Below are 24,718 nucleotides of genomic sequence, written 5' to 3' on the forward strand. Positions count from 1 at the left end.
CTAATGAGGGGCGAGGGGTCAAACAAAATAAATAATAATAAAAAAAAAAAAACAAGTGTGCAAATTTTGTTCTTGTGTCTGTTTAATATGTCCTTAAATTAGAAATTCGTAAGCAGAATTTGTGAACTAGGAAACTGAAAATAGGCCAATGATGTCCACGGGAGAGGCTTTTGGGATGGAGAAGTCCGACAATTTTGCTGTACTGGTACGTATTTACGCTCAGAGTAGTTGAGTAAAGTACGCAGATACAAGTGCTTTGTTTACATTGACTGCGTACCCTCATTTCCGAATTCCACATCAGTATAGCTGGAAAACTACTGAAATAAACTCTTAAAGTGCACCATCTGATACAGCTCAGGGTAACCTTTTTTTAATGTTTGATGTCATACTTTGCAATGAGTCCACTTTAAGACGAGAAACACTGGGATATTGACATTTATAGAGCCATTTTTGATTATTTCCCCTCCAGAAAAGTATAGGAACTGTGCTTCTTTTGACTATAACAACTACAAAACACCAGAAACTTAGAGTTGGTCTCACTAAACAGATTTAAACAAAACTTCAGATACATTTGGGTGTAAATGTTATGCTTATTATTATTATGACTGCTGCAGGTGACTTTAACCACACAGACCATAATAGTCTCGTAGTTGCAATGGGCGACTTCTTCGTTTTTAACTTTTAAGCTGCTCTCTGACTCAAAACCTCAAAAGTCTCGCGTCCTGGCTGAGTTAAAACGAAAGGGGGGGGCTCCGAGCACGCTTCCTGTTGCTTCGGTGACTTCATCGCCGGCGCGGCGAGCAGCCGCTGAATATTCATTGAAGAGCAACGGGACTTCTCGGTTTACGACAGAGCGCGTCCGTGCGCGTGGTGGGAACGGTGGTAAGATGGCGGCGCTGAAGGAGGAGCAGTGCTACGGACTGTCCTGTGGAAGAGTGAGCGACGGCGGCAATGTCACCGTCTTCCACGTCAAACTCACCGACAGCGCGCTCAGGGCGTTCGAGGGCTTCCAGAGCGGCAAGGTAAAGCGTCCTTTACGGCGCCGCGGCGTTTCTTTCCTTATTTGTTTATTTATTTATTTTTGGAGGAGGGAGGGGGGGTGTCGCCTTTTAAAGTGCGTCCTGGCGGCTGTGACAGGCGGCGAGTGAGGTCGGTCACTGTTCCGTCTGTCTGCCGAGATAACACTGTTGGTTTAAAAAAAAAATAAAGAAGAGAGAGGGGTCTCTTCATCCTGACAGGATGCGGCGCGTTTCGGATATCTCCGGAGCTCTTCGCCCGCCGAGCACGGAGCCAGGCTGCTGGTTAGGGTTTTTTTTTTTTTTTTTTTTTTTCGTTTTGCCGCAACAAATTTAACTTCATCCGTGTCGACTCGTCTTCGGTAACTCGCGGGGAATCTACCCGACAGCACAGGAGGGGAATTCAGGCTGTGCGTTAAGATGTTTCCAGAAACTTTAAGTCGTAAAAGAAAAAAAAAAAAAAAGAAAAAAAAACAACACACACACACACTCATATAAAATGTTTGGCAACCTTTGCTACGAGCTAAACCAGCCTGCGCCTGCCTGGTGGTACTTCAAGTGCTGTTGGATATTTACATGGTGGCTCAACTTCAAGCTCTACCCTGGGTGACTTAAATAATGACGACGCTGTGAATAATTTGGGGAAAGAGAAAAATAACCCTCTAGCATTCGTCAGAGAGATTTTAATTTCCCAACCCCCTCACTCGGAGGACACGTCCTCTTCGCAGCTCCAGAATTGCGTCAAACTTATCAAATTGAACTCCTCATCAAAAAGTCTCTCTTCCTCGGCTTTTATTTATGTATTTATTTATTTTAAATACAACTGCTCGCCTGCCTCGTTGTTCCCAGAGCTTTAAAGCCGGTGTTTGTGACCGTCTAACGTTTCAGCTCCTATAAATATTTGACAGGAGAGGAAAGGAGGAAAAGGGTCTGCTGTCCACATCAGCTGATCGACCAAAACAATAAAAGTGAAACAGCTACCTGGGCTGCTTACCAGCTGTGAGGAAGAGGCATTCTTCAACAAATATGCTACAGAACAGGGATCACTGGTGTTAATCTGGGATTACTAGTTAAATATTTGTTTACATGTTTAAATAATAGTTAAAATATTTGTTTTGCCTATTCTTATTGATCTATCTTAGTGAAATGTTTGTGCTGAAAACAAAACACTTAATTTGTTTATTTAGACAGAATGCCAAGCGTGCCAGTAGACTTGTATCGCGAGATATTCAAGTTGGTATTATAATTCAATTTTAGCCTACGCTCAGTATCAACATTTGATTAGAAAATCTATCTGGCTCGTGTCTTTGGGTTTTAACTGCTACGCAAAGTTTTTATTTTGTGTGGTAAAAAGCCACAGGCAGGCAGCGAATTTAGGACAAACTGTGAAGTGATCGGTCCTTACCCTTGGGGCACTCGATCAACTAGTTCAGCTACCTGGTTTCCGAGTCTCAGCTATGTCTCCGACTGCCTGCTAAGATCGTAGATGAGTTGCTAGTCGTCCGAAGAGAGGAAAGACTGCAAACTTGTTTTAGAAATCGTTTTCCCTCTCTCTCTATCGTCACTGTTTGGGCTTTTCATAATTATAGGAAGTGAGTTTTCTTAACCCCTTTAAAATCCCGTTTAGAGCAATAATAATTTTTTTTTTTTTCCCTTAAGAGAGGCCAACTTGTCTTTTTTTGTGTGTCTTTGGCGTGACTGTTTCGTTGCAAGCTTTCTGCATTTCTGGATGCTCGAGGTTGGCAGTGCTTGCTTTTGCTCTGAGCGGCTGCCAGAAGACTATTTTAGCAGAGATGAAAGGCGCTGATAAACTGAGAGACGTACAGTTCAGACAGATCAGACAATCAAAAACCAGTTCTCAGCTACTGTTCCTGGTAGATGACTCGCTGCGACGGTTCACTGCAGGTTAACCGTATCGTCGTGTGTGTGTGTGTATATATTCCTCTCATTACCAGTGAAATCCTCGGCCCCAGTGTTACCGAGAAGGAGGCTACTCAGAAATCCTCCGCATGTATCCATGTTCGACAAGAGCAAGCTTGGTTTGGGAAAAAGTGCTCAAAGCTTTATTGTGGCGAAAACACATGCACCTACATCTGGAGGATGTTAGCTCTTGTTCAGATCACATTTTGGCTTTCTTTTTTTTGTGTGTGTGTGTGTGAAGAGTTACCTTCACAGTCAATGGTCTTTTGGGAACTCAAACTGTGCAGACTATGAGTAATAAAAACAGTTACGTCATTCATTATCTTCACGTTTAGTAGCAATGGCATGGACCGGCTCCAAAAATATCTGTATCTTCGTGTGATCACAGATGAGCTTACATAACGTTACCTGGTTGCAATAATCATAATTGGGGAAACGTGTGCCAGCAAATTAAGCAGTTTAACCTCCTGCCGTTAGGAAGACTGAAACCATTTCACTGTATTTTATTACAGATGAAACAACAGTAACACTAAAGTATCCTTGGTCAGCATATAGAGGAGATTTGAGAGCCTCACATATCTGACAATCTCATAATATTGAAACTTTAAACAAGTGCTGATGCCCAATATTATGATCAATGGGTTCTGGTAAACATACAAAGGCCAGAAAAAAAAATCTCTTAAGTTTATAAGGATAAACTTGCATCCAGGTATGTTTCGTGTCAGACCAACATTGTTGTGAGATGTGTTTGTTTTGCTCCGTATTAATATGTGGATATAAAATACACCCAGTTGCAAAATGAAAATAAACAATCTAGATCGTTCTGTTAGGCTAAAGCTGTGTGAATGTCACTTCTAAATCAAATCAGGCTCCTAGTTTTTTGTTACACGTTGTACAACTCTACACTGGAGCTTACAGCGTATTGTTTTCAATTGTAACCTGGATTTTTTATTTTTTGGTGGAGAATTTGCATGCCTTAAGCTTCCTCATAAATCAAACTCTGGCTAGTACCCAAATGCAGTGGTGAGCTGCACGAGGAGGAGATTCAGAACGTTTAACTGCGTCGCTGTGGAGTGATTCGATGTGTTTTGGAAGAACAAGAGCGTCTCATTAGCACGTTCATCTCATTCCAGAATAAACTAACCAAATGGAAAAACAACAACAGCAACAAAAAAATGTTGGCTCAGGTGCGAGGGCAACTCAGCTTTTTGGTCTGTTCCTCATTGAGAACAGAGTATTTCTCATTTTGTTTCTGTATATTGCGCAACAGCCATGAAGCAGTAATAGCTCAGCATATTGACTACTTCCTGTATGAGACGTGACTGTCAGCTGGGCTCCTCTCATGGTACGTTTGAGGACGGCGTTAACTGGAGCTCCTGCTGTTGGACTGGGAGCCAGAAGCTCACTCTGTTTTTTAGTGTAGTGAGGAAATAAGTGAGTCTACAGATCGGCGTCAAACTGAAGGATCTGTCGGGGAGCAGATTTCTTTTTTTAGTGTACCCCCTGAGTGACTTGTCATGGATTAACACTGAAATATATATGATACGATCGTAACAACCAAATGAAGATGCTGATCTTGTTTAAAACATGAATTAAATATTCACAGTTTACGTCAACTACCTTTTAACGTTTTATTTGGATTTTGTCCATTTATTTTTACAGTCTTAAGTGACAGCCAGGCAGGCTTTTAGAAGATGACAAGTGAAAGTGCACTTGAATTTTGTCATTTAATAAAATCTTTCAGAGGACCTCCTACAAGCGAACACAAACTCTTACATTGTCTCGCTGTTTTGACAATACATTTGTTTACTCAACACAACAAACTTGGTGCAACCTGAAGGTTTTAGGAAGCGTTTGACACATTTTTAATCATGTTCGTGCTTTGCTCAACTTAATTAAGAGACCGTAGCTGATATTGTTAGTAAACTATCACTGCCACATTTTCATTTGGGAGTCAGGAAATGGGTGGTGATGATAGTCGGCCCAAATTTCTACACAAAATTCACACTTGATGTAATTTTTAACTGGCTGTGTTAAACTGAATGTTTACTTCTGCTGTTGAATTATTTTTTATTTTTTGAAGAAACTAGAAGTAACACCAATAAGTGACCAAATTAAAAAGATTAAAAAATGTTCTCCAATGACCCTGAAGGTTGGGGCTTTACAAAATGGTTTAAATGCAGTCGGCAGAAGTCCCCCCCGATGCTGACTTTAACCTCGTCTTTCTGCGACGTCGGAGAAGCAGAACTGCAGCCCTTCTCGGTATCCCGTCTGACCAGGAGGTGAAAAGGGCTGCAGAGATGCCCCACACTCGTATTAGTGATTTCTCAGTGGGAGAAAGTGGAGACCGGCGCGCGGAAAGATGATCGTTCAATCACCCTTACATTTGAGGAGGAAGGCAAAAATGTGCCAATCATTCGGGCTGTCAGCCTCGGGGCTTTTTGTTTCAACTCTAAGAACAATACAGACACATTATTTACTGTTTTGTTTTTCTGTAAACACATTTGAAAACCAGTATCTTTGTTTTTCTGAATGAAATAATTGATAAACCATAGGTAATGGTTTGCCTGGAAGAATTTTCGGTCACATTTAAATTGGCTGTAAAGGTGCCAGAGCTACAAACCTGGTCATCCATGCCCTGATAAAGGGAAGGAAGGAGGCCTGGGTGAGGATTTTGGAGCTTGGCGTCGGTTAATTCGCGCCAAGGCTGCGGTTATTTAAGGCATGCTTGCTCCTCGGTCTCAGCAGATCACGAGACAGACAAGCGATGTCTGTTCACTAAGGCCAAATATGACTCTAAATGTCACGGTGTTCCTCAATCCTGTTCTACCACAAAGTGACTATGTCAGTGCGAACTCCCTGACCTGCTTTCTCTGATCTCCTATAGATTGTGGTCTGGTCTTTAATCCACAAACATGCTTTGTGTATGCAGTTTGTAAATTTGTAGCGGCAAGTAATTTTGAGAAAAGCTTTCTGTACTGGATTTATGCAAGTTTGACTTTCACAGGATACGCCGTTGACTGGAACACTTTTTTTTTTTTTTCATTCATCCCGAAAGATTGCTTCTTCAATCAGACAAAGCTTGAACTAAATGAAACCTTGAAGAAATCTGTGCAGTCAGTGTGATCTTTTTTTTATATTTTTAAAAAGGCTATTTATGAAAAAAAAATATTTCAAGCAAATGTTTTTTTCTGTGGCTTTCCCCTTCAAAGTGGTTATTCCTGTTAATTCGATTGCTGTCTAATTCACCAGCATTTTCATTTATGCTTTTCACCAAATGATTTTATGACTTTCCACGCACCTGTGAAGACTAAGAAGGCTGTCAACGACGAGACAAACTCGTGCTTCCATTTGAAGAACAAGATCAAGAGTATTAAACAGATGGAAACACTAAAAAGGTGTCTTTCTAGTAGTAAAAACACAGTTGCGCATTAATAACTAGACTCAAAAACGGCCTACAGCTGTTACATCGCAATCACAGCTTTTTATTTAGTGGACAGAGCGATACATCAGCTTTTTACAAATGGGACCAACTCAACAGTGATTCATATACACTGAATGTTTGAAGTCGCAGTTTCATGAGTGCAAGCCACAAAGTGCTCCTTCCACGTCTGCAATGGGATGCAAGTAAAGGCTGGATCATTTGAGAGACAAGGGAGTTGCACTTTTGTACGGCGTGCTTAAATAACTTACCCCAGCCTGTTTTGTTGAAAGGTAATTTTCCTCCTTTTAACAGTCTGACATGCTGGCAGTATAAGATCTTGTAAAATTTATTGGTTTGAGCAGGAGCCTCTGGCTTGTTTTGTTTTCATTAAGGCCTCAGCCATCCCAACATAAAGGGGTAAATCTTGGACCCAATAAAAGTTTAATGAACTCGATAAACCTAAGCAAGGTTGATGGTAAAGTGCTAAAATCTGCCGGTCAACAAGCTGCACAAGCTTTTTTTTTCCACACATTTTTATTTTTTTTAAACTATCTAATGTTTGTCTGTCTGTAGCCTCTGTTTAAAACTTTTTTTTTTTTAATGAAAGTAGATTAAAATTTACTACTTGAATAATTTTTATAAGTTGTACATTCAATTAATTGTTATAGTTGTATAGATCTTTAGTTTATTCTTTAAGTAACATTGGTTGGAGATGCATAGAGGGTGGTGTTTTTGTCTAAATATGCTATAATATTGGAGCTAATTGTTTTGTCAATACAACAGGGGGCCTACAGTCATTGGTCAAGCGTTAACTTTGTGGGAAACGCATTTAAACAACAGTCATGCATTCAGTTTTATTGCAGAACGGTTGCCTGTAAGTCCAGAGTAAGTCGAGCTGATCCCCCCCCAACCGTTCTGTGGGAACGTGTTCAGCCTGGACCCGCGGTCCGGACCGGCTCTCTGTCCCCAAGGTTGGCTCCGTGGAACATTCTGGGCTCAGGTCCCAGAGAATAGTGACATGTCAGCAGCCCATTGAAACGAACAGGCTGAGGGTAGCACTATGTTAGCGGTGCCACGAAGGGGGGGGTGGGGAGGGCATCGGGTGGATTTGCTAAAACCCAGTGTTGTGTTTAACAGTTCACAGTAGGCAGAGCGTGGCAGCACCTACAGGTCTGCTGCTCCTACGTAGGCTCTGGGTTTTCCAAGTTTCAAAAAGGAAAATTAAACCGTCTGTTGTGTAAATCGGGTGACCCTGTGGCTTTCTCCTGTCTTTCTTCATTTTAATGTTCTTTTCCAGAAAACGTCAGGCAAAGAGACAACTTTTCTTAACTCTCTGAAGTCTGCCTCATGGGCAACAACATGGCAGTCAGTCGAGACTTCACTTAGGGCAATAATTATATGTACTGTAAAGTTTCTGAGTGTGTACTTAGGCGTAGGTGGTAGTTTAATTGTCCTCGTAGTATAACTCAACGCAGCTAGTAATATTGCTTCATCGTCTCGGTTCAGAAATGCCTTTCTTTGGAACTTGTGTGGGTTCAGGCACAGTATGGAACATGGTCATCCTGGCATATACCAATAAAAGTAAATGGTGTGTGCTTATTATATGGACTCTTGTAGCAAACCCTGCAATGACCTTCCAAAACTTCCCAAAGATTTACACTAGTATACCAAAGAAGAAACATTTGAGACTTACCATGAGCCTAAGAAGCTGTTCTTAGAGGAATTTTTTTTGACTTAGGCCAGATACAAATGAGGTAAAATAATAAATAAATACTATAAATAGAAATATTTGTCTCTTCAAATTAAGTAGTTAGAAACTCAGATGAATAACATGCCCTGAGAGGAAAACTTGAGTAAATTTCATAATTTTAAAGCTTGTAGAATCACTTTTAGCAGCAATAACTTCGCTGTTTTAATAATGACCTTCAGTCTTTCAAGTTGAGGAGAAACTTTTGCCCATTTTTCTTTAAAATGTTGCCTTAGTTAATTGGGATATGTGGGGAGTTGTTCGTCCGTAGTTTTTTTATGGTACCAACATGACTTTTCAGATGAGTTTAAGTCTCCCCAGCCATTCTCTTAAAGATTTGAATTGTCCTGTTTGATGACCCAATTTTGGCCAAGCTTGAGCTGTCAGACAGATGGCCTCACATTTGACTCTAGGATACTTTAGTGTACAGAGGAGTTCATGGCTGACAAAGTTCTTTTGATAGGCACAGATCCTGTCACTGAAAAATAAGTTAAAAATATATATATTAAAAAATAATCACTCCTTCATAATTGTGGTGTAACCGTTATATTTGGTTGCCCATTTTCAATAGGTTTGTTTGATATGTATGGTGACCAGTATCTTAGAAATGTATAAAATCTTGCCTGAATAAAATGTTTTATTTTGTTTTTTGCCCTTATTTATGTTGTTTTTATCATTGCAGGTCTCGTCATCTCGGTCCTTGATCAGATTCAATGGAAACCAAGGGGTAAGGAAACATTTTTACTATCTCACTGGTGACATTATGGGATAAAAAGCTGTTTTTACCACACTGTATTAGTCTAGATGTCTTACTGGTTCAATTAATCTTTTGTGTATTAAATATTTATTCATAAATTCACTTTTTTCGTGTTGAAGAGTCCCTCATTTGGATGCTTGAACGCAGAGACTGAGGGTTTAACTGGTGTTAAGGGAGGTCCATGTTCAGTGGAGTATTTTAATGTCTTGTAAAGAGCAGATAACACGATGCTTGCATTTCTGCCCTAAATACAGTGCTGAGGTTGTTTTTTTTGTTTTGTTTTTTTCATTTTCTCATATGTTGTGTCAGCAAAGCATGACCTTAAAAAAACTACTCTGACCTCTTTAGGCAAACGTTTCCTCATTCTTTCCTGATCTTTACCACACAGATAGGGTTACCTTGTCCTGCCCCAATTCATTAAATGTCAGTTTTTGCTTTATACTTTTGCATGACTTAAAAACATACTCTAGTTTCATGCAATTCTTTCCGATTCTTTCAGGACCTAAATGTTCTGTGTTGTTGCTTTGTTCCTCCTAAATCAATATAGAGGCAGTTGCAGTGTAGAAGACAAAAATAAAAGGATCATTTTTGTGTTCTTTGTCAGCATGCTCATGTTTCTGTTCATAGTAGAAACATCAGCCAGTGATGAAATTTAATCTTTGTGCATCCGTCTCTGGAGATGGATCCTGGGATACTCTAGATTGTTCTCTTTAAATACCTGGGTGGCTGCATTTGATCCTTTGGTACTTTTTAGGTTTTCACGTGGAAATGCAATCTATCCTGACAACCCGTAGAGGAAATATGAGCAGTTCTGCGCTCACAAAGTGAGGAAAAAGTAAGCATTAAAGGAAACAACAGGAGCAGACGTTTAGCAGCAAAGATCAGCGTACCTGCCTCTACTTGCTTCATCTTTGTGCATTAACTGACTCGCCTGTGTTGCAGTAAAGACTGGGAGTCAAAACTGACAAAGTGCAACTAAAAAGGGTTTTTGTGCCAGTGTATTAGCAGCTCTTCCTCTTTTCATCCAGCTACTGTTTTTATACGATGGCAAAAAAAAAGAAAAAAAGAAAGGCATAACTGTGCATTCATGCCTGAATGTTTTCTTTGATAATTGCGCTCACAAAGAGGCAAGAGCAAAAGACTCATGTGTGAGCCTGTCTGAAAAGAATGGAACATAAATTTACTCCTCTGTGCTAGAAAAGTTCAGGTTGGTTTGACATGAACTCAGTTTTACTTATTGATTTGCCATGTCTAAACACTGTTTTGGCAATTCCTCTATGTCCAAAATGTTGTCATTCTAGGTCGTTTGTTACATTTATGCCAACGTGATGCTGACGGTTGCAAACAATTTTCATGCGTTTACTTGGTGCTGACTTCTGGGGGAAAAAAACACAGAAGAAAATGAATAAAACAGTTAAAGCGTCCGCAGTAATGGTGAGAATATGACTCTAAACACACAGTTCTCTAAACTGCTAACTTTTTACAGCCAGTGCAAAGGACAGAATTTGACAGAAGGAGAATGAAGTTTGTAAATTGTGGTTTTCAGAGCTAATCAGACATGCAAGATTGTTTGTTTATTGCACAAATCCTTTTGGGAAGCTTGTAGAAACTGGGCTAGCATGAAGGAAAAATACTTGGCAAGTGATTGTATGAATCATTTGTCTATCAAGAGCTAGCTTTGGTCAGTAAAACCATTTTAGTGGCACTCTTTCCATACATTAAACCATTCAGAAGCTGAATTTTTTTATCAAATTAAATCCACTTTACTTGTACTAACCTGTTTTGTTGAGAAGTTAACGTTATCCTATGGGCAGATGACTGCGTGTTGCAGAAAGCTGCTCGTTAGTTAGTTTTGAGTGTCCTCCTCTTTAAGATCCATTAATATATCCTGCAGGTACAGCTGAGCTAATTTCACATCTGGTTTTTCAGGCTGACAGAAAAATGTTATCGATGTTGCAGGCTCACCCAAGGAAATATTTGTCATCAGTTAGATCAGGATGCTTGTCAGAAGTGTGAAAGTGGCTAAATTATAGAACAGATGGTCTGGCTGTCACAAGATCCCATTTTTCATTCACTTAAGAAGTAGCAGATTAATGAGTCTGAGAACGTCTGAACACGCTGCTTCTAGTGGGGAGAGGAAGCAAAGATGAAAAACTGTGTGTATCTATATGGCCCCTAATTCTGATTAATTTAAGTGTTTCTTTAGGAACTTTAAATTCATATTAAGTAATGTGTATTTTTGTAGATGTGACAGAACCAGTCTAGCTTCCTTTATTTGCTCTGTATTAACATTGCATAAGAGGTGTTTTGCAGTAGGTTTATGGTGATTTATTTTTTATTTGTTTTATTTATTTTATTTTTTTTATCAGACTCACACCTGATTTGTGTTTCCAGACTGTTTCGTTTTCTCAACCTGACCATTTACACTGTCAAAACATATAATTTTCACAGTGTTTTTCATATCACCAGTAGTTATTGAGGTCTTTATCATCTTAAATGTCAGGGTTATGTCTCTGTCTCGCTTAAATTATACTTGTGGTGCCGTCACTCGCTCCCTCTCTCCCGGCCTTGGAAAGAAGCGTACGTTAAGTTTGGGAGAGTTTGCTGATTTCTCCAAGCCCAGCTTGAAAGGAAGGGATGTTTTTGAGACGCTATGCTGAGTGAGACGATTAAAAAAAACGATGCAATCAAGAACCTCTTATGTTCTACTTCCCTTGATGCTCTTTGTTAATGTGTGCTTATTTGGGCTTCCTTTCCTTTGCTCTTTAGGGTTTAAGTTTAACAGCAACAACATCGGAGTTGAGCTCTTGAAGTTTAAAATTTACATGAAGGCTGGTAATTTGTATACATGTGTCAGTTTAATCATTTCCCAAGGGCAAATAGGGTTTAACAGAGGAATGGTAATTTGTTATTGGAGTATCTGCAGCTACATTACTGTATTTGGTGTAGTATTCGGGTTCCCTCGGTTTAGGGAACCTGTGAGCACACATTTCCTAGCAGACATCATGCTGTTTGACAACAAATCACAGCAAATCAGCATTTGGGTTCAGTAGCGTCGAAAAGTTGGACAAATTCTTGCTTCCAGGATCACTGACTTCTAAATAAGTTACCAAACGTGTAAAACTAGAAACAGTAACACCTGTCAACTAAACGTACACCAGACACAACAGACTAATTTGAATCCAAATGAGTCGAACTCTGAACTGAACAAATCTTTAGGAACAGTCAAAATAGCCCAAGGATAAAAATACTCCTGAATTATACAAACGGAGTTTTTTTTAAATTTAGCTGTTGGAAGGACATAAAAAAGGAAGTATAAATATCTGATTCATGTGATTTTAAGAGAAAACATGCAAGTTTAGTTAGTATTACAGCTTAATATTGCAATTTGTAGACAATCCCTAAACCCTGGCTTCACTTCCAGTGTTGTTTTTAGTTTTGTTTCCCTATCCAGACTGAAAACAAAACTAAACCCAACACCTGCTGCACAGAGACATCAGTGTGATCGCAAATCTGTGCATACAATGTCCTAAACTCAGGGAGCTTAAATTTTCTTTCTACCTATGACCCTTGGCCTGGCTCCAGAGAAAATCCTGTCTTAACAACAAAACTAGTGATGTTGGCTTTGACTGTTTCTTTTTGTAATGATCCATCTTTTTAAGAAACGTAATGTTATGCATATAACTTCTGTTCCCTGAAGGAGAGGAACGAGGTACAATTCATGACGTATGGGAAATCACGCCCCCGTGTGTCCTGGCTGAAGACGCCTCTAGTCACGCCTCTGGGCAAATGACGTGATGACGACAAGTGACAGGCCCCGCCTGCACTACAACAATCTGTCATCACCGTCAGTCCTCAGTTCGATAGCCGCTGTTCACCGAGCCCAGCTGAGCGGTGAGGCAGCCATGCGTTGTACCTCGTTCTTCTCCTTCAGGGGACAGCATAACATTACGTTCCCTTTCAGTCCATTCATTCGCTGCAACACACGAAGTATGGGACACATATAAACTCCCCGCAGAGCAGCCATCAAACCTGGGCTAATACAGCCCACTGGTGGACTAGTGGGGATTCCGACTGAAAAGCTGTCCTCGTTGGACTCGAATGAAACCAGGTTCTCCAACTTGGAGAGTAGTTGGTGTTGCCGTGAGACAGCAGCCTCTTCCAACACTTTCTCCAAGAACTTTACCTGCCTCTCCAGGGTTGAGTGACAAAGATGGCGACCAAGTGCACATGGCTTGGGCTCCGCCAACTCTTTCCAAGCGTGAATGAACCACCTGACAGACGGGACAAGCTTCATGCCGGTCCTTCTAATGAAGCGAGGAGGACGGGGGCGAACAGAAGACTTCTGCTTCGCTTGTGTCAGCTTCGCGCTCATCCCGAACCACAAACGCCAAACTGTACAGGAACACTCGAAAGTAGAGCTTTGCAGGCAGACACGCTTACCTGCAGGTGGCAGTGACCAACTCCAACAAATAAGTTAAGCTAACTCCGAGCAGCATGCAAGACGCAGAGCTAACTAGCAGTAGCTAGCTAGCCCGGCTGAAAGAGATGTTCTTAGCGAGGTGGGGAGCCTAAGAACTGAGGACTGACGTTGATGACAGATGGTTACATAGTTCAGGCAGGGCCTGTCACTTGTCTTCATTCCCTCATCTGCCTATAGGCGTGATTAGAGATGTCTTCAGCCAGGACACGCGGGGTCATTATATCCCATACTTCATGTGTTTTAGTGAGTGAATCGACAGAAAGGGAACAAATGGTTTATGCGTACATGGAGTGGCTTCAACATGAGTGTTAAGCTGAAACCTGAGCCATTTGGTGCGGAGGAGCCTCTTCTCACAGTGTCATCCTCTACAGTGTGAGTCAGGGAGCCAGCTTAGTCACACCCCTCTGCTCTCGTTTTCAGTGGCTTCCTCTGCCTCTGAATTTGATCTGGACTTACACAATCAACTTATCACCTCTCCTTGTTCATGTAAATGTTAGAAATAATGCAACTTATACCTAATGTTTTCCTTCGCTCATGACAGAAAACAGCTTGGTCTTCTGCTTTCTATGCTCTTAAAGTTCCACAGGTTGTTTCCATAATGTGATAAAAACTGCTCTAAACTCGTACCTGCACGGCTTTTGGGAATCCAAGACTCTGACATCCTGATCTGTATTCTTGTTGCCCTGAGTGCTAGCAATTTTGCATTATTCTGCAACAGTGGTGCCACGAAGCAGTGTCTGCGTGTTCTGGCTGAGAGAATGTTTAGGTGGGTGGTACATGTTGATTGCCAGGACCTAAAGTTTTTTTTGTTTTGTTTTTTTTTTTCCAGCAGAACGTTGCCCCTAGCATCACTGTGCCTCTGCAGACCTGTCCTCTTCCTTTTCTGCATTCTGCTGCAGATACACAAACATGCACCTGGCTGTAAGGGCTGTAAACACCAAGAACAATACTCATAATAATAACTTCACAATAACATTCTGTACAATGAGGCCAAGTACACGCTGCCTGCTCCAACTGTATTAGTTCTCAAAATAGATTTGATGACTTGCTGCTGCTGTGCATGGCTCAAAGAAAAATAATGCCTTCTCTTTTTCAGGATCGTAAAAAAAGCAGCTGTAAAGGCTGTGCTAATCACTATTTGTATCGAATTTGTGTGCCTCAACATAAGTCTGATATTCATCAAGCAGGACTTGAGTAAAGAACAAACCTACAGACCCCATCAGCACCAGCCTTTAGCAATACGTCTAATTTAATTTTCCACTTTTTTATCTCTAAAGTTAGGCCTAATATTAATTAAAAGAATAAGTGGTAGACGAACTCCACTTTCAGGAGGAATAGTGTGTCCTGTAGCATCAGCAAAGAGGCACACAGAACATGGTTTTGCCTTTATTCTTTTGTTTAAATGACCGTAATGGCTGTATGTAGAACCTTTAAAGTTGCTTGTTTTCACATCAGGAGAGAGAAAATGTAACCCTGGTGGTGTGTTTAATATCAGGTTGTTGTTTTTTTTAAAATTGCTCGGAAAAAAAAAAGTTGTTCAGCCATCCCAGTTCCTTGTTAAAGTTGCAGTAATGTTGTTGCTGCTGTGACATCTCTCCTCAGCCTTCTGGGGACGGTTCATGAGCCCACGAGTTAACTTTCAGAGAAGGATCAGGCTTGTTTTTATTGCACCCGAGTACCCAAAGAACACAAACATGAAATGCTGATTTAGAGCTGTCTGTGGAAAAGGTTTCTAGGAATCTGTGATATCACTTGATGAGATCTGCACCTCGTTGATGACTTCACACAGTGTCCTTACTATTTGGGTAATAGATAAGTCATAATTTAAATAGTTTTAAAGTTATTGTTGACCACTTTGATGTCCTTTTTAACAGATATTTTCAAAACTAGGTTCTTGTTGGTTTGACCTCACTCATCTTCTACAAGGAGCTGAATTTGTGCACTTTCTGTTAAAATAAATATACTCTTTTCAGCATTCTGTCATGTTCTGTTAAAAACATCGTTGTGAAAGAAACAATTTATCAGTTGGGATTGTGTTTATAGTCAAAGAAACAAACCTGTCCTCCAGTTATTTGTAATTTTAATTTATGTAGCGATTCGGTTTGTCTCTATTAGATAAGCAGCAGCAAAATGTTCCGTTAACTAAAGTGGTAACTTATTGCTGCGACCTCGGATTTGAAGCTCTTTGTTGAACAGAGCTGTGCCGCCTGCAGCTTCACCTCGTGTCACCTCCAGCTCTAAGGAAACGCCAGAGAGTGAGTCACATCCTGAGCTCAGTCAGGTTAGGTCGTTTGCAGTAAACTGGCCTCTGGTCATGAGGACTTGTTACAGAGATCCAAACCCACCTAAATGGCTGCTGCTCCCTGTAGTAGAACTGAATCAGTGTGATGTATAGTTCTTGGCTCGTGAATTCACTCAGCCGCGCAGTCGCACCTGGAAACACAACCCTTTTACCTGGTGTGAATTCCTAAACAAAATCCAAGTCATTTCTTCATAATAATAACTCGTTAAAATCGGTTCAACGTTGTTAAGCTAGGCCGAGAACTGACTGAAGTGAAGGAAACTCCTTCTTTCACGCTGCTCTTTTCAAACTTTAACATTCATTTAGCACTTCTCAAGGTCACCTCGACATAAGCAGCTCCCAGCAGCTTGTTTTTGTCAAGAAACTTGTGGAATTTAACACCTCGATGAAAAGTTTCGACTCAGTTTGTCCTCGTGGTTTACGAAAGAAAAGAAGGTGGTGCCTGACTGGAAGTAATCGTGTTAAAGGACATGTACGAAGGATAATGGTGTGCAATTTTAAAGAAGAACAGATTTCTTTTAAACTTGTTTTTAACAGTTTTGTAGGATATTATCATTCTCCTGCTATGTGGTGGTATTTTATTAAATCTAGAAACTCGTCTCACTTTGATTTTGTTTTCCCCATCTTGTCCTCAACAGAAAATTTCAATACCACGGTCAGAAAATTCCAGTGAACTGCAAACGTTTACTTTCGACCTGTCCAATGTGGGCAGAGATAACCCTCAGGGCAGCTTCGACTGCATCCAGCAGTACATCACCAGGTGAAGCCAAAATGACATTTATTCTCACTGTTTTTCTTATTTTATTCGGATACTTGAACTTAGTTGGACTTATAGCTGCTATGTCTGCATTAATCCCCAAAAACATTTTATTTCCCAGCTATTAATTTCCAGGAACACATTCTGTTTAACATGTTCACATCCTGAGTGAAGCAACAAGCCTCCGGTGTTAAGAAATAGACAGAACTCCCTGATGAATGTATGGTGAACTTTTGGCTTTAATAAGCAATTAAAACGGCATAATGTAACAATGAGGGCTTTGTGCTGTGCAAACAGAAAATTATAATATTTTCCCTTGCTAATTATCAGTTAAGCATAAGTTACAAAGTGATTCAGTGATAATTTGTTTATGAAATGTTAAAACCGCAGTAAATTGAGTGATACAAGTAGTTTATATTATATGGGTCCAGGGTGGTTAAACGGTTTAATTGATCGCAACTGAAGGTTTCTTAAAAAGAGGCAACGAACCAGAAAGTGGAACAACAAGAATCTTGTATTTCCTGCCTCTTGCACATCCAACCTGATTCTTCTGAAGGTATTTTTAACAAGTGGGTCAGGCGAAGTTCATTCAGATCTCTGGCCGGATCTTTGCAGTCTGAAACCCAAAGGACAGAGTTCAGCTTGCACCGACTGTGTCAGCACCATCTCATTTTCTGCCAGATCCCCATCAAAGTGGAGGGGAATCAAAGCCAGCCAAGAAGTTGGGAAAGAATAGGATTCGATGCGGCGGTGCGGCGTACCGTGGGAACCCGCAGTTGGGTGGAAATTTAAAAAAAATAATAGTTGTGCCCTCAGGAGCTTTATTGGATCTCATCTTGGCATCAAAACTAAGTAAAGAGATGAGTTATTTCAAGGAGTTGAATCTTTAATATAGAAAAGTATAAATAGTAATCCAGAGAATTTATCTTTAGTGGTCATTTTATTTTTCTTCAGTTCTTTGGGGAGTAAAAAGATTAAAGATTTAAAAAAAAAAAACTATTTTAAGTAATGGTCTAATGTGTCAAAATGTATCTCTGTCTTCTTAACTTCTGCTCTTTGTTTTGGCAGTGAAGGGAGTATTCAGCTGGATTGTTTGGGCAGCATTCAGGACAAGATTACGGTGCGGGCCACTGATGACTCCTACCAGAAGGCCAGGGAAAGCATGGCGCAGGTCGAGGAGGAGACTCGCAGTAGGAGTGCCATCGTCATCAAGCCTGGAGGAAGATATGTAGGTGAGGAGACTTTATAAAAATAAAAAACAAGCCACTCATCAGTTTGGGAATTTCTTTAGCCACATACTAGCAAAAAATGACCAGAAACGGAAAAAAAAAACATTCCATTACGACGTCATAAAGTTGTCAGGAGTTGAATTACTGGAAAAGACTGGAACAGTTTTCATGCCCTGCAAAGATTCAGATGGTCTGTGTGTTTGTGTGGCTTTGCTCTGCTGGTGAATGGGTTCACACTGAGCCTGATGGACTGTTTGGGTCAACGACTAGATGGCTAGGGGCCAGTGTGCTGCCAGCATGCCTCGTTCATAACAAAGTTTATTGATTTTGATGTAGGCCGGTTTCTCAGCCATGTATACGTATACATACCTCATACGCGCTGATCCGCTTCGCACAGAGAAAGAAATATCAGGCACAGCATACCAACTTCCTGACTTTATGTTCTGGGATCATAAAGCTCATCATATACAGCTGCAGTAGATGGACACAGTTGTAAGCCTGTTAACTGTAAAGCAGCTGTAACAAAGTCCAAACGTTGTTTTGGTCTCAGGCTGAGTACACATATAACTATACTAGTTGGAGTAAGTAAAAATCCTTTCTCTTATAGGGTTTTTAAACATTCTTATAATGGTTCATGAACTGGGTTTGCGTGTGGATGACAGGTAAGAAGTGCAGTTGACTAAATACCAGTGTTTGTGTTTACAGGGAGAGTCAGTGGTAACTCACGTCTGCGTTGGTTTGTTGAGCTTTATGTTGCAGCATGAAGGATCTCTTTACGATCCATCATTTATGAGTCATCCACAGGTTTTGTCAGGTTTTAGCACCGATATGAATGATGCTGACAGAAACGTTGTACGTTTGGAGGTGATTTGGTTCTTCCTTTTTCTCCGGGACTCCTCCTCTACAGGCCTGGCTTTACTTCAGAGGTGTCTAGTGAGTTTATAATGTGTCACCTCTGTCTCATCGCTCAGGTAAGAAAGTGCAGATCCGGAAACCGGCACCTGCCCTTTCGGATGTCGCCCCTTCACGGAGGACATCTCGGCCCGTCCTCATCTCCAGCAGTACGATGAAGAAAGGCGCGACGCAGCACCGGCCTCTCCGCGAGCGCCTCATCCACCTGCTGGCCCTCAAGCCTTACAAGAAGCCTGAGCTGATCTTGAGGTTGCAGAAGGACGGCCTCTCACTAATAGACAAAGACTCCCTGGACAGCCACCTGCAACAGGTCCCTCATGCACACACAACAATTTACTTCGGAAGGGTTTTCACTTGTTTTAACCTCAGAAATAATAGTAGCATCATCTTTCCAAATCATTCAGTGAGTTAGTGAACCAGTAACATGCTTTTTTTTGTTTGTTTTCCTTAGGTTGCCAACCTGAACGGGAGAGAAAACACCTTCACATTGAAGGACTTTATGTATAAGGAAATCCAAAAGGATTGGCCAGGATACACAGAAGGAGACCAGCAGCTTCTCAAGAGAATTTTGTTCAGGTACGCCACAAATGTTTGGCATCAAATTAATACAATTGTCATTGCTCGAACGAGTGATATGACCTAAAAAGCAAGATGAGATAAATGACTCTTGATAACAAAACTGTGGGTTGCATATTTAAAGTAGTGTATGTTTAAGAATGTAGTCCTTTTGTTTTCTCTGGCACCATGATAAAGCTGAATATATGTCTGTGTAAGAATTTCATCAAAGTATGTATCTGTTACTTGTGTCATTGCACTCAAAAAATGATTTTGTGATGTGAAATTTATCTGCAGCACGAATACAGTTAGACTAAATTATGTGTGTGTGTGAGGTGTAATGCAGAGCAGGAATGTGCAAAAGTCTAGCAAAATGGTGTCTACAATTCAGGGGATTGATTGTCTTAAGTTTGTAGTAGACTGTATCTAACAATTTTATGGTATACACTACAGTTTAGTATTTTTGAAAGGCGTTGGCAGTATTTCTTCCATTTTGTTTGCATATAAAAATGACTACACAGTTGTATTTTTGGTTTGAATTAAGTTTTTCAAACGTGATGCTTCTTATTTTAATAGATTTTGATTATATTTGTTTTCGTGAATATATTTTCTTCTGTAACTTGGGGCAAATCTGCACGCTCTGCTACCTATTAGTCTCTTTTAACTTCACTCTCTTCGCCTGTTTGTGAATTTTATCAGCTGACTCACGACCTGGGCCACCCACTTGGTACCAGCTCCCCCTCCCCACTTCCTGCTGAGTTTTGAGTCAGTCAGTCAGTCAGTCACGCAGCAGCAGCAGCAGCAGCAGAGCAACATGACTGGAACGCACATGATGCAACAGTGTTCCAGCACATGCTGATCTGTGTGTGAGGTGGAATCAGTCCAAGGTTCAGCCATATCGGTCTGATACACGAGCAGGGTCTCTCCCCCCCCCTATTTACCAGGAGCGGAGCAGGAGTTTTATACCCAAGTGCCCCCTACTGTTACTTCCATCCTTTTGTGGCAGCGTACTTTTGACCTTATCAACCGAAATGTTTGCTGTTGTGGACTCTTGAACTTGTACTGTTCAAGCAAGACAGCTGAAATTCAGCTTCAACGTTCACTTTTTACCCATTAGTGTAGATGTTTAAATAAAAAGAGGATAGATTTTTTGGATTTTTATCCTGACAATTCTCCTCTTCTCTGCTGAGAATAAGCACAGTTTGTCTTAGTTGGACAGCTTTATGTTGGCACAGCTCCTTGTTTGGCTGCTGCAGTGTGACAGATTAATCTGCTACACGATGGAACTGTGTTCATACCTGAAGCTGTTTTGTTGTCTTTGGCTAAAGGAGACCAAAAGTGAACCTCTCCTGAAACGGGTGTAAATGTTACAATCACAGGAATAATGTAAACAAATGCCGTTCGTGTCTGAACAGCCACACAGTTAGTGGCTTCGTTGGTAAACTGACCAAATGGCATCTATTCTCCAAGTGAGCTGCAGTACCATATTCTCTCCTTGTCACTTTCTTTCTCACTGCGGAGTGTCATGTCACTGTCTCACTTGTCTTGAACAAGCTGCCATAATTGCTAAGCTATTAAATAAACAACTATCAGCGTCCAACATCAGAAAACATTAAGAAATAAACTAAAAAATACTTGCATAAAAACACTAGAAGCATATTTAATTGCCAAAATGTTGCCTCATCTATGATTTAAGCACTGCTTTGTCAATTACCCCCCCCCCCCACACACACACACACACACACACAGTTGTCATAGCGACCCATTCAGCTTGACAAAGCAATATTAACTTGTCTCTGAAGTCTTCTTGCATACAATTTGCTTGTCACCATGTCAGACATGGCAGCTGGATGATTTATATAATGTATCATTTATTTTTAAACTTTTAAAGACACAAGCCAACTTAAACGGTTGTGCTAATTCTAGTTTTTATTAAGTTTTTGATCACCAAATTTCTGAATAATCATTCAAACTGAAGTGTTATTTTAGTTTGAAGTCTCCAGAGCTTCATTGGGGTTTGCTGAGTTTTTGTACCAATTACAGCCATCTTTAGTGGGTATTCTTTGACATATATTTTATCAAGCGTCTTAAGTGCATCTCTACCTTTTTGTTGCATGACTTCACACAGGAAACAGACGAGTGCTGCTCCTCTACCAGAGAGTCCTCCCAAAGAGCTGGCCAGCAGCTCTCCATCTCAGGTGAGCCTCGTCTTCCTCCTGCTCCACGTTTCTGCACCTAGACTGACATTCTGCTTCTGCTTTTCTACTTATGCTTAGTTTCCTGTGTTCATCTATACCTATTAAACGTTAAACGTGTCAGAGCTGAGGTTAATTTTTTCCGAGTAAGTCCTGGGTACTTTGATCTGGTTTTGGACAGTATTTCAACTCCTAAACAGTGAAAGTATAAATACATAGATGAATGCAAATACGCACGCAGCTTTTACACCTTACCAGCTTTCCCAGCTTTCCCAGAAAGATTGTAGTTTCATCTCTTTAAACCTAAAACATAAACTGAATTGAATGTTTACATTTCTTATTCTGTTTGCGTTATTTTGGCACTTCCCACTGGGGTTTTTTTCCAAATTCTTCAGCTTTATAAAATAATTGCTTTCCTGTCATTTTCCTCCTGGGTGTATTTCAGGACTTCCTCTGCAGAGCATGTACCCTTAACTGTTTCCAGTTGACCTCCATTACCTGCTAATAGTTGTCAGGAGTGCTTTGCAATCTCCTGGCAAACAGGATTATTTATATTTCCATTAGGCGGAGGGACAAAGACCTGCTCTGTTACATTATTAGCACCTTCTTTTGAGGGTTTTTACCCCAGACACCCAAGTATGTGTCCCATCCTTTCCACTCACTCCCTCAGTAAACACAGCACATAAAAGACAGCAGTACTTGGTTTAGTTTTTAATTTTTTTTTTAAATCATTTTTACAGAGAGAGCTAAAAATCTGTTTGTAATCCTCAGACTGGGATAAATTAGGGAGTTTTGCAACAAGGTCTGATAAATAGTGTTCTTACAAGCTCATTTATGTAGTTTAGGAGGACGTTTAGCTCCAGATTTTTATGAAAGAACACTGACACAAAAATGAATGTGATCGTGATTACTTAGTGGGGAAATATGGCTGAAGAATAGTGCAGGTGTAACCAAAGCGTCTCACTCACTTCCTGTTAAAAGAAACCATTCTCAGTGATTGGATCTGCCACTTCTAAAGTCTTTGGTGTAAGCCTGGTCAAACAGAGTTTGTCTGTAATGTAATCTCTAGTATTATGAAAAAGTGGCACAGTCAAAGGCTCTGTGTTTTATTTTGTTTGCTCTGACCCGGATTACATTTTTCCCCTTGATCCATCCTAAAATGAAATGATTCATACTGCATCTCTTTCAAGGATTTGCCATTAAAGCCACCGGTTTATTTTTATTTATTTATTTTTCTGCCAGAAACGTCCTGCTGCTGACTTTATCGACCCTCTCGTCAACAAAAAGCCAAGAATATCACATCTCGCCAACAAGGCTGCAACAGCCCCAGTGAATGGCAAGCTCAGCTCTTCCAACAGCAGAGGAGAAGCGGGTGGCGCGAAGTCCAGAGTGGCGGCATCTGCGTCCGACGCTGGCGTAACGTCCGGCCCGCAGCCCCTTCCGGCACTGGACATCCCTCGTCCTTTTGAGGCACTGTCGGATGTCAGCAACGACTCGAGCCACAACGGACGCGACTGCGACTCGCAGGAAACGGCCGTGTCCGAGAGGCTCGGTCAGCCGCCGGCGGCGTCCGCCGCGCCCGGCGTCAGCACGTCCTCCTCCTCCGGACACGCGGTGCTGAAGGGCCCTCAGGACAGTAGCTCCCCATCCTTGAACAACAAATCCAAAAAGAAGTCAAAAAAGCATAAAGACAAGGAGAAGAGCAAAGACAAGGAGAAGGGGAGGGAAAGGGAGAGGAAGAGTCGTGAGGAGCGCAGCGCGGCCTTTAAGATGAGCCCAAGAGACTTGAAAAACAACAGTATTCCACTGAAAAGCACAGGTGGGAGCAGCGCACGTACACACACGTACACGCAGCATCAGGTGAGGAGTTTTCTCAATAAAAAGGCTGCTTGATGTGTGTGGACGAGGGGAGTTAGTCATCTCAGGGAGTAGGTGATGAATCATGCAACCAGTATGTTTCTCAATGACTAAAGTGAGACCCCTGCTGTTCATGTTTGGGCCTTCATGATCTGAAATATTCAGCAGCGAGTTCAAACGGCTGATGTCATGTTTAGGGGATACGTTTGCTCCAAAAAGGAGAAATGTTTTACTCCTCTTGCTTGTGGCTTTCTTTTCAGTTCTGAACGGGTTGTGCAACAGTACCAGTATTTCTTCGTCCCCCGAAGTGGCAGACTATTTATTGTAAGTACAAAAGGTTTCTCTCTCTTCAGGGTTACTGAAGTTGTGCTGCTGGGAAAGAGGCTGAGTGACTGAATGAGCTGACGTTACTGAGGACAGAAAAGACAGAAGGGAAGGAGGTCGTGTTTCCGGTGATCTGAAAACGCGTCATTTAGCTGCAGCTGACTCTCCTTCGTTGCTGCAATTTAGTCACAAGACGATCATAGGTCTGTCAAGAGTGAGCGCACAGATAAATCAGATCGGTGTGTGTTTGAGGTTCCCTGAACATTACGATGTTTAATTCCTAAGGGAGGGGTTGTATTCATACAGAACAGGGGTGGGTGCTATAGCCTCAAGAAAATTGTGATGATTTGATACAGAAAAGAAAAAACACAAAACATTTCATCTAATTGCAGGTAGCAGCTTTTATTAGTGTAAACAAATAAGAGATTTTTGATGTCCTACTGTGACGGTAGGTCATAGAACAATAAGAACAAATGGTTAGGAAAACCCATTACGTCTAATGTCTGAATAGAGTAAATGCAGGAAATCATTTCTCTGGTGAAGCAGGTAAGCTTTTATGTGTAGTTTGTGACTGAATACTATGGTTTTGTATTCTAATCGTAGGAAGTACACAGTGATTAGCTCTCTGGAGCAGCGTCAAAGGTATAAAAACGATTTCAACGCGGAGTACAGCGAGTACCGGAGTCTGCACGCTCGAATAGAGGAGATCACCCGTCAGTTCACCGTGCTCGACAATGAGCTGAAACAACTCCAACACGGCACAGAAAAGTACCAGGTATATACACCTAAAAATGACTCCTTATCACGTTATTAGTTCTCCGATAACGATTCGTTTATTATCCCCCACATTTCTGTTTGTTCCTCAGACCATCCACAATCAGATACTTCAAGAGTATCATAAAATAAAAAAGGTAAGTCGTCCTTCACCGACTCTGGTAGCAAACGATCTGAGTGGGTTTTCCCAAATTGACGCTTCTTTTTGTTTTGTTTTGTTTTGTTATTTTACTTCTCCAGACTAATCCAAACTATAGCCAAGAGAAGAACCGCTGTGAATATCTACACAACAAACTGGCACATATAAAGAAACTTATCGCGGAGTACGATCAACAGCAACTTTAAAAGTAGCGACTAGACACCGTTTTCCTGTTGTCTCTGGAAACCAGGCAGATAAAGGAAAGCTCTGCTTCCACTTAGAGAAATCTTTTGTCATTGAGGGCAAAAAGGCTGTGGGGGGGGGGGG

The 24,718-nt window shown here is 41.1% G+C and overlaps 1 protein-coding gene across 1 annotated transcript; it reads left to right on the forward strand.

The window, feature by feature from the left end:
• Positions 1-833: 833 nt before the first annotated feature.
• ell (elongation factor RNA polymerase II) lies at positions 834-24,712 on the forward strand. Its single transcript, XM_017406914.3, has 12 exons — positions 834-1,022; positions 8,790-8,834; positions 16,288-16,409; positions 17,475-17,638; positions 18,607-18,857; positions 18,999-19,123; positions 21,231-21,300; positions 22,540-23,116; positions 23,415-23,478; positions 24,082-24,253; positions 24,345-24,389; positions 24,493-24,712. The coding sequence occupies exons 1-12, from the start codon at positions 888-890 to the stop codon at positions 24,595-24,597; spliced, it is 1,875 nt and encodes a 624-aa protein (XP_017262403.1). The 5' UTR covers positions 834-887; the 3' UTR covers positions 24,598-24,712.
• The last annotated feature ends 6 nt before the right edge of the window (positions 24,713-24,718 follow it).

Source organism: Kryptolebias marmoratus, linkage group LG24 (genome assembly GCF_001649575.2).
Source record: "Kryptolebias marmoratus isolate JLee-2015 linkage group LG24, ASM164957v2, whole genome shotgun sequence".
Lineage (NCBI taxonomy): Eukaryota > Metazoa > Chordata > Actinopteri > Cyprinodontiformes > Rivulidae > Kryptolebias > Kryptolebias marmoratus.

Bases quoted from the DNA above. Each gene is read 5' to 3' on its own strand.
- ell (XM_017406914.3), top strand. From the start codon at position 888: ATGGCGGCGCTGAAGGAGGAGCAGTGCTACGGACTGTCCTGTGGAAGA. The intron at 19,124-21,230 runs GTACGCCACAAA...GACTTCACACAG, and splicing joins CTCAAGAGAATTTTGTTCAG to GAAACAGACGAGTGCTGCTC. The intron at 23,117-23,414 runs GTGGGAGCAGCG...CTTTCTTTTCAG, and splicing joins TATTCCACTGAAAAGCACAG to TTCTGAACGGGTTGTGCAAC.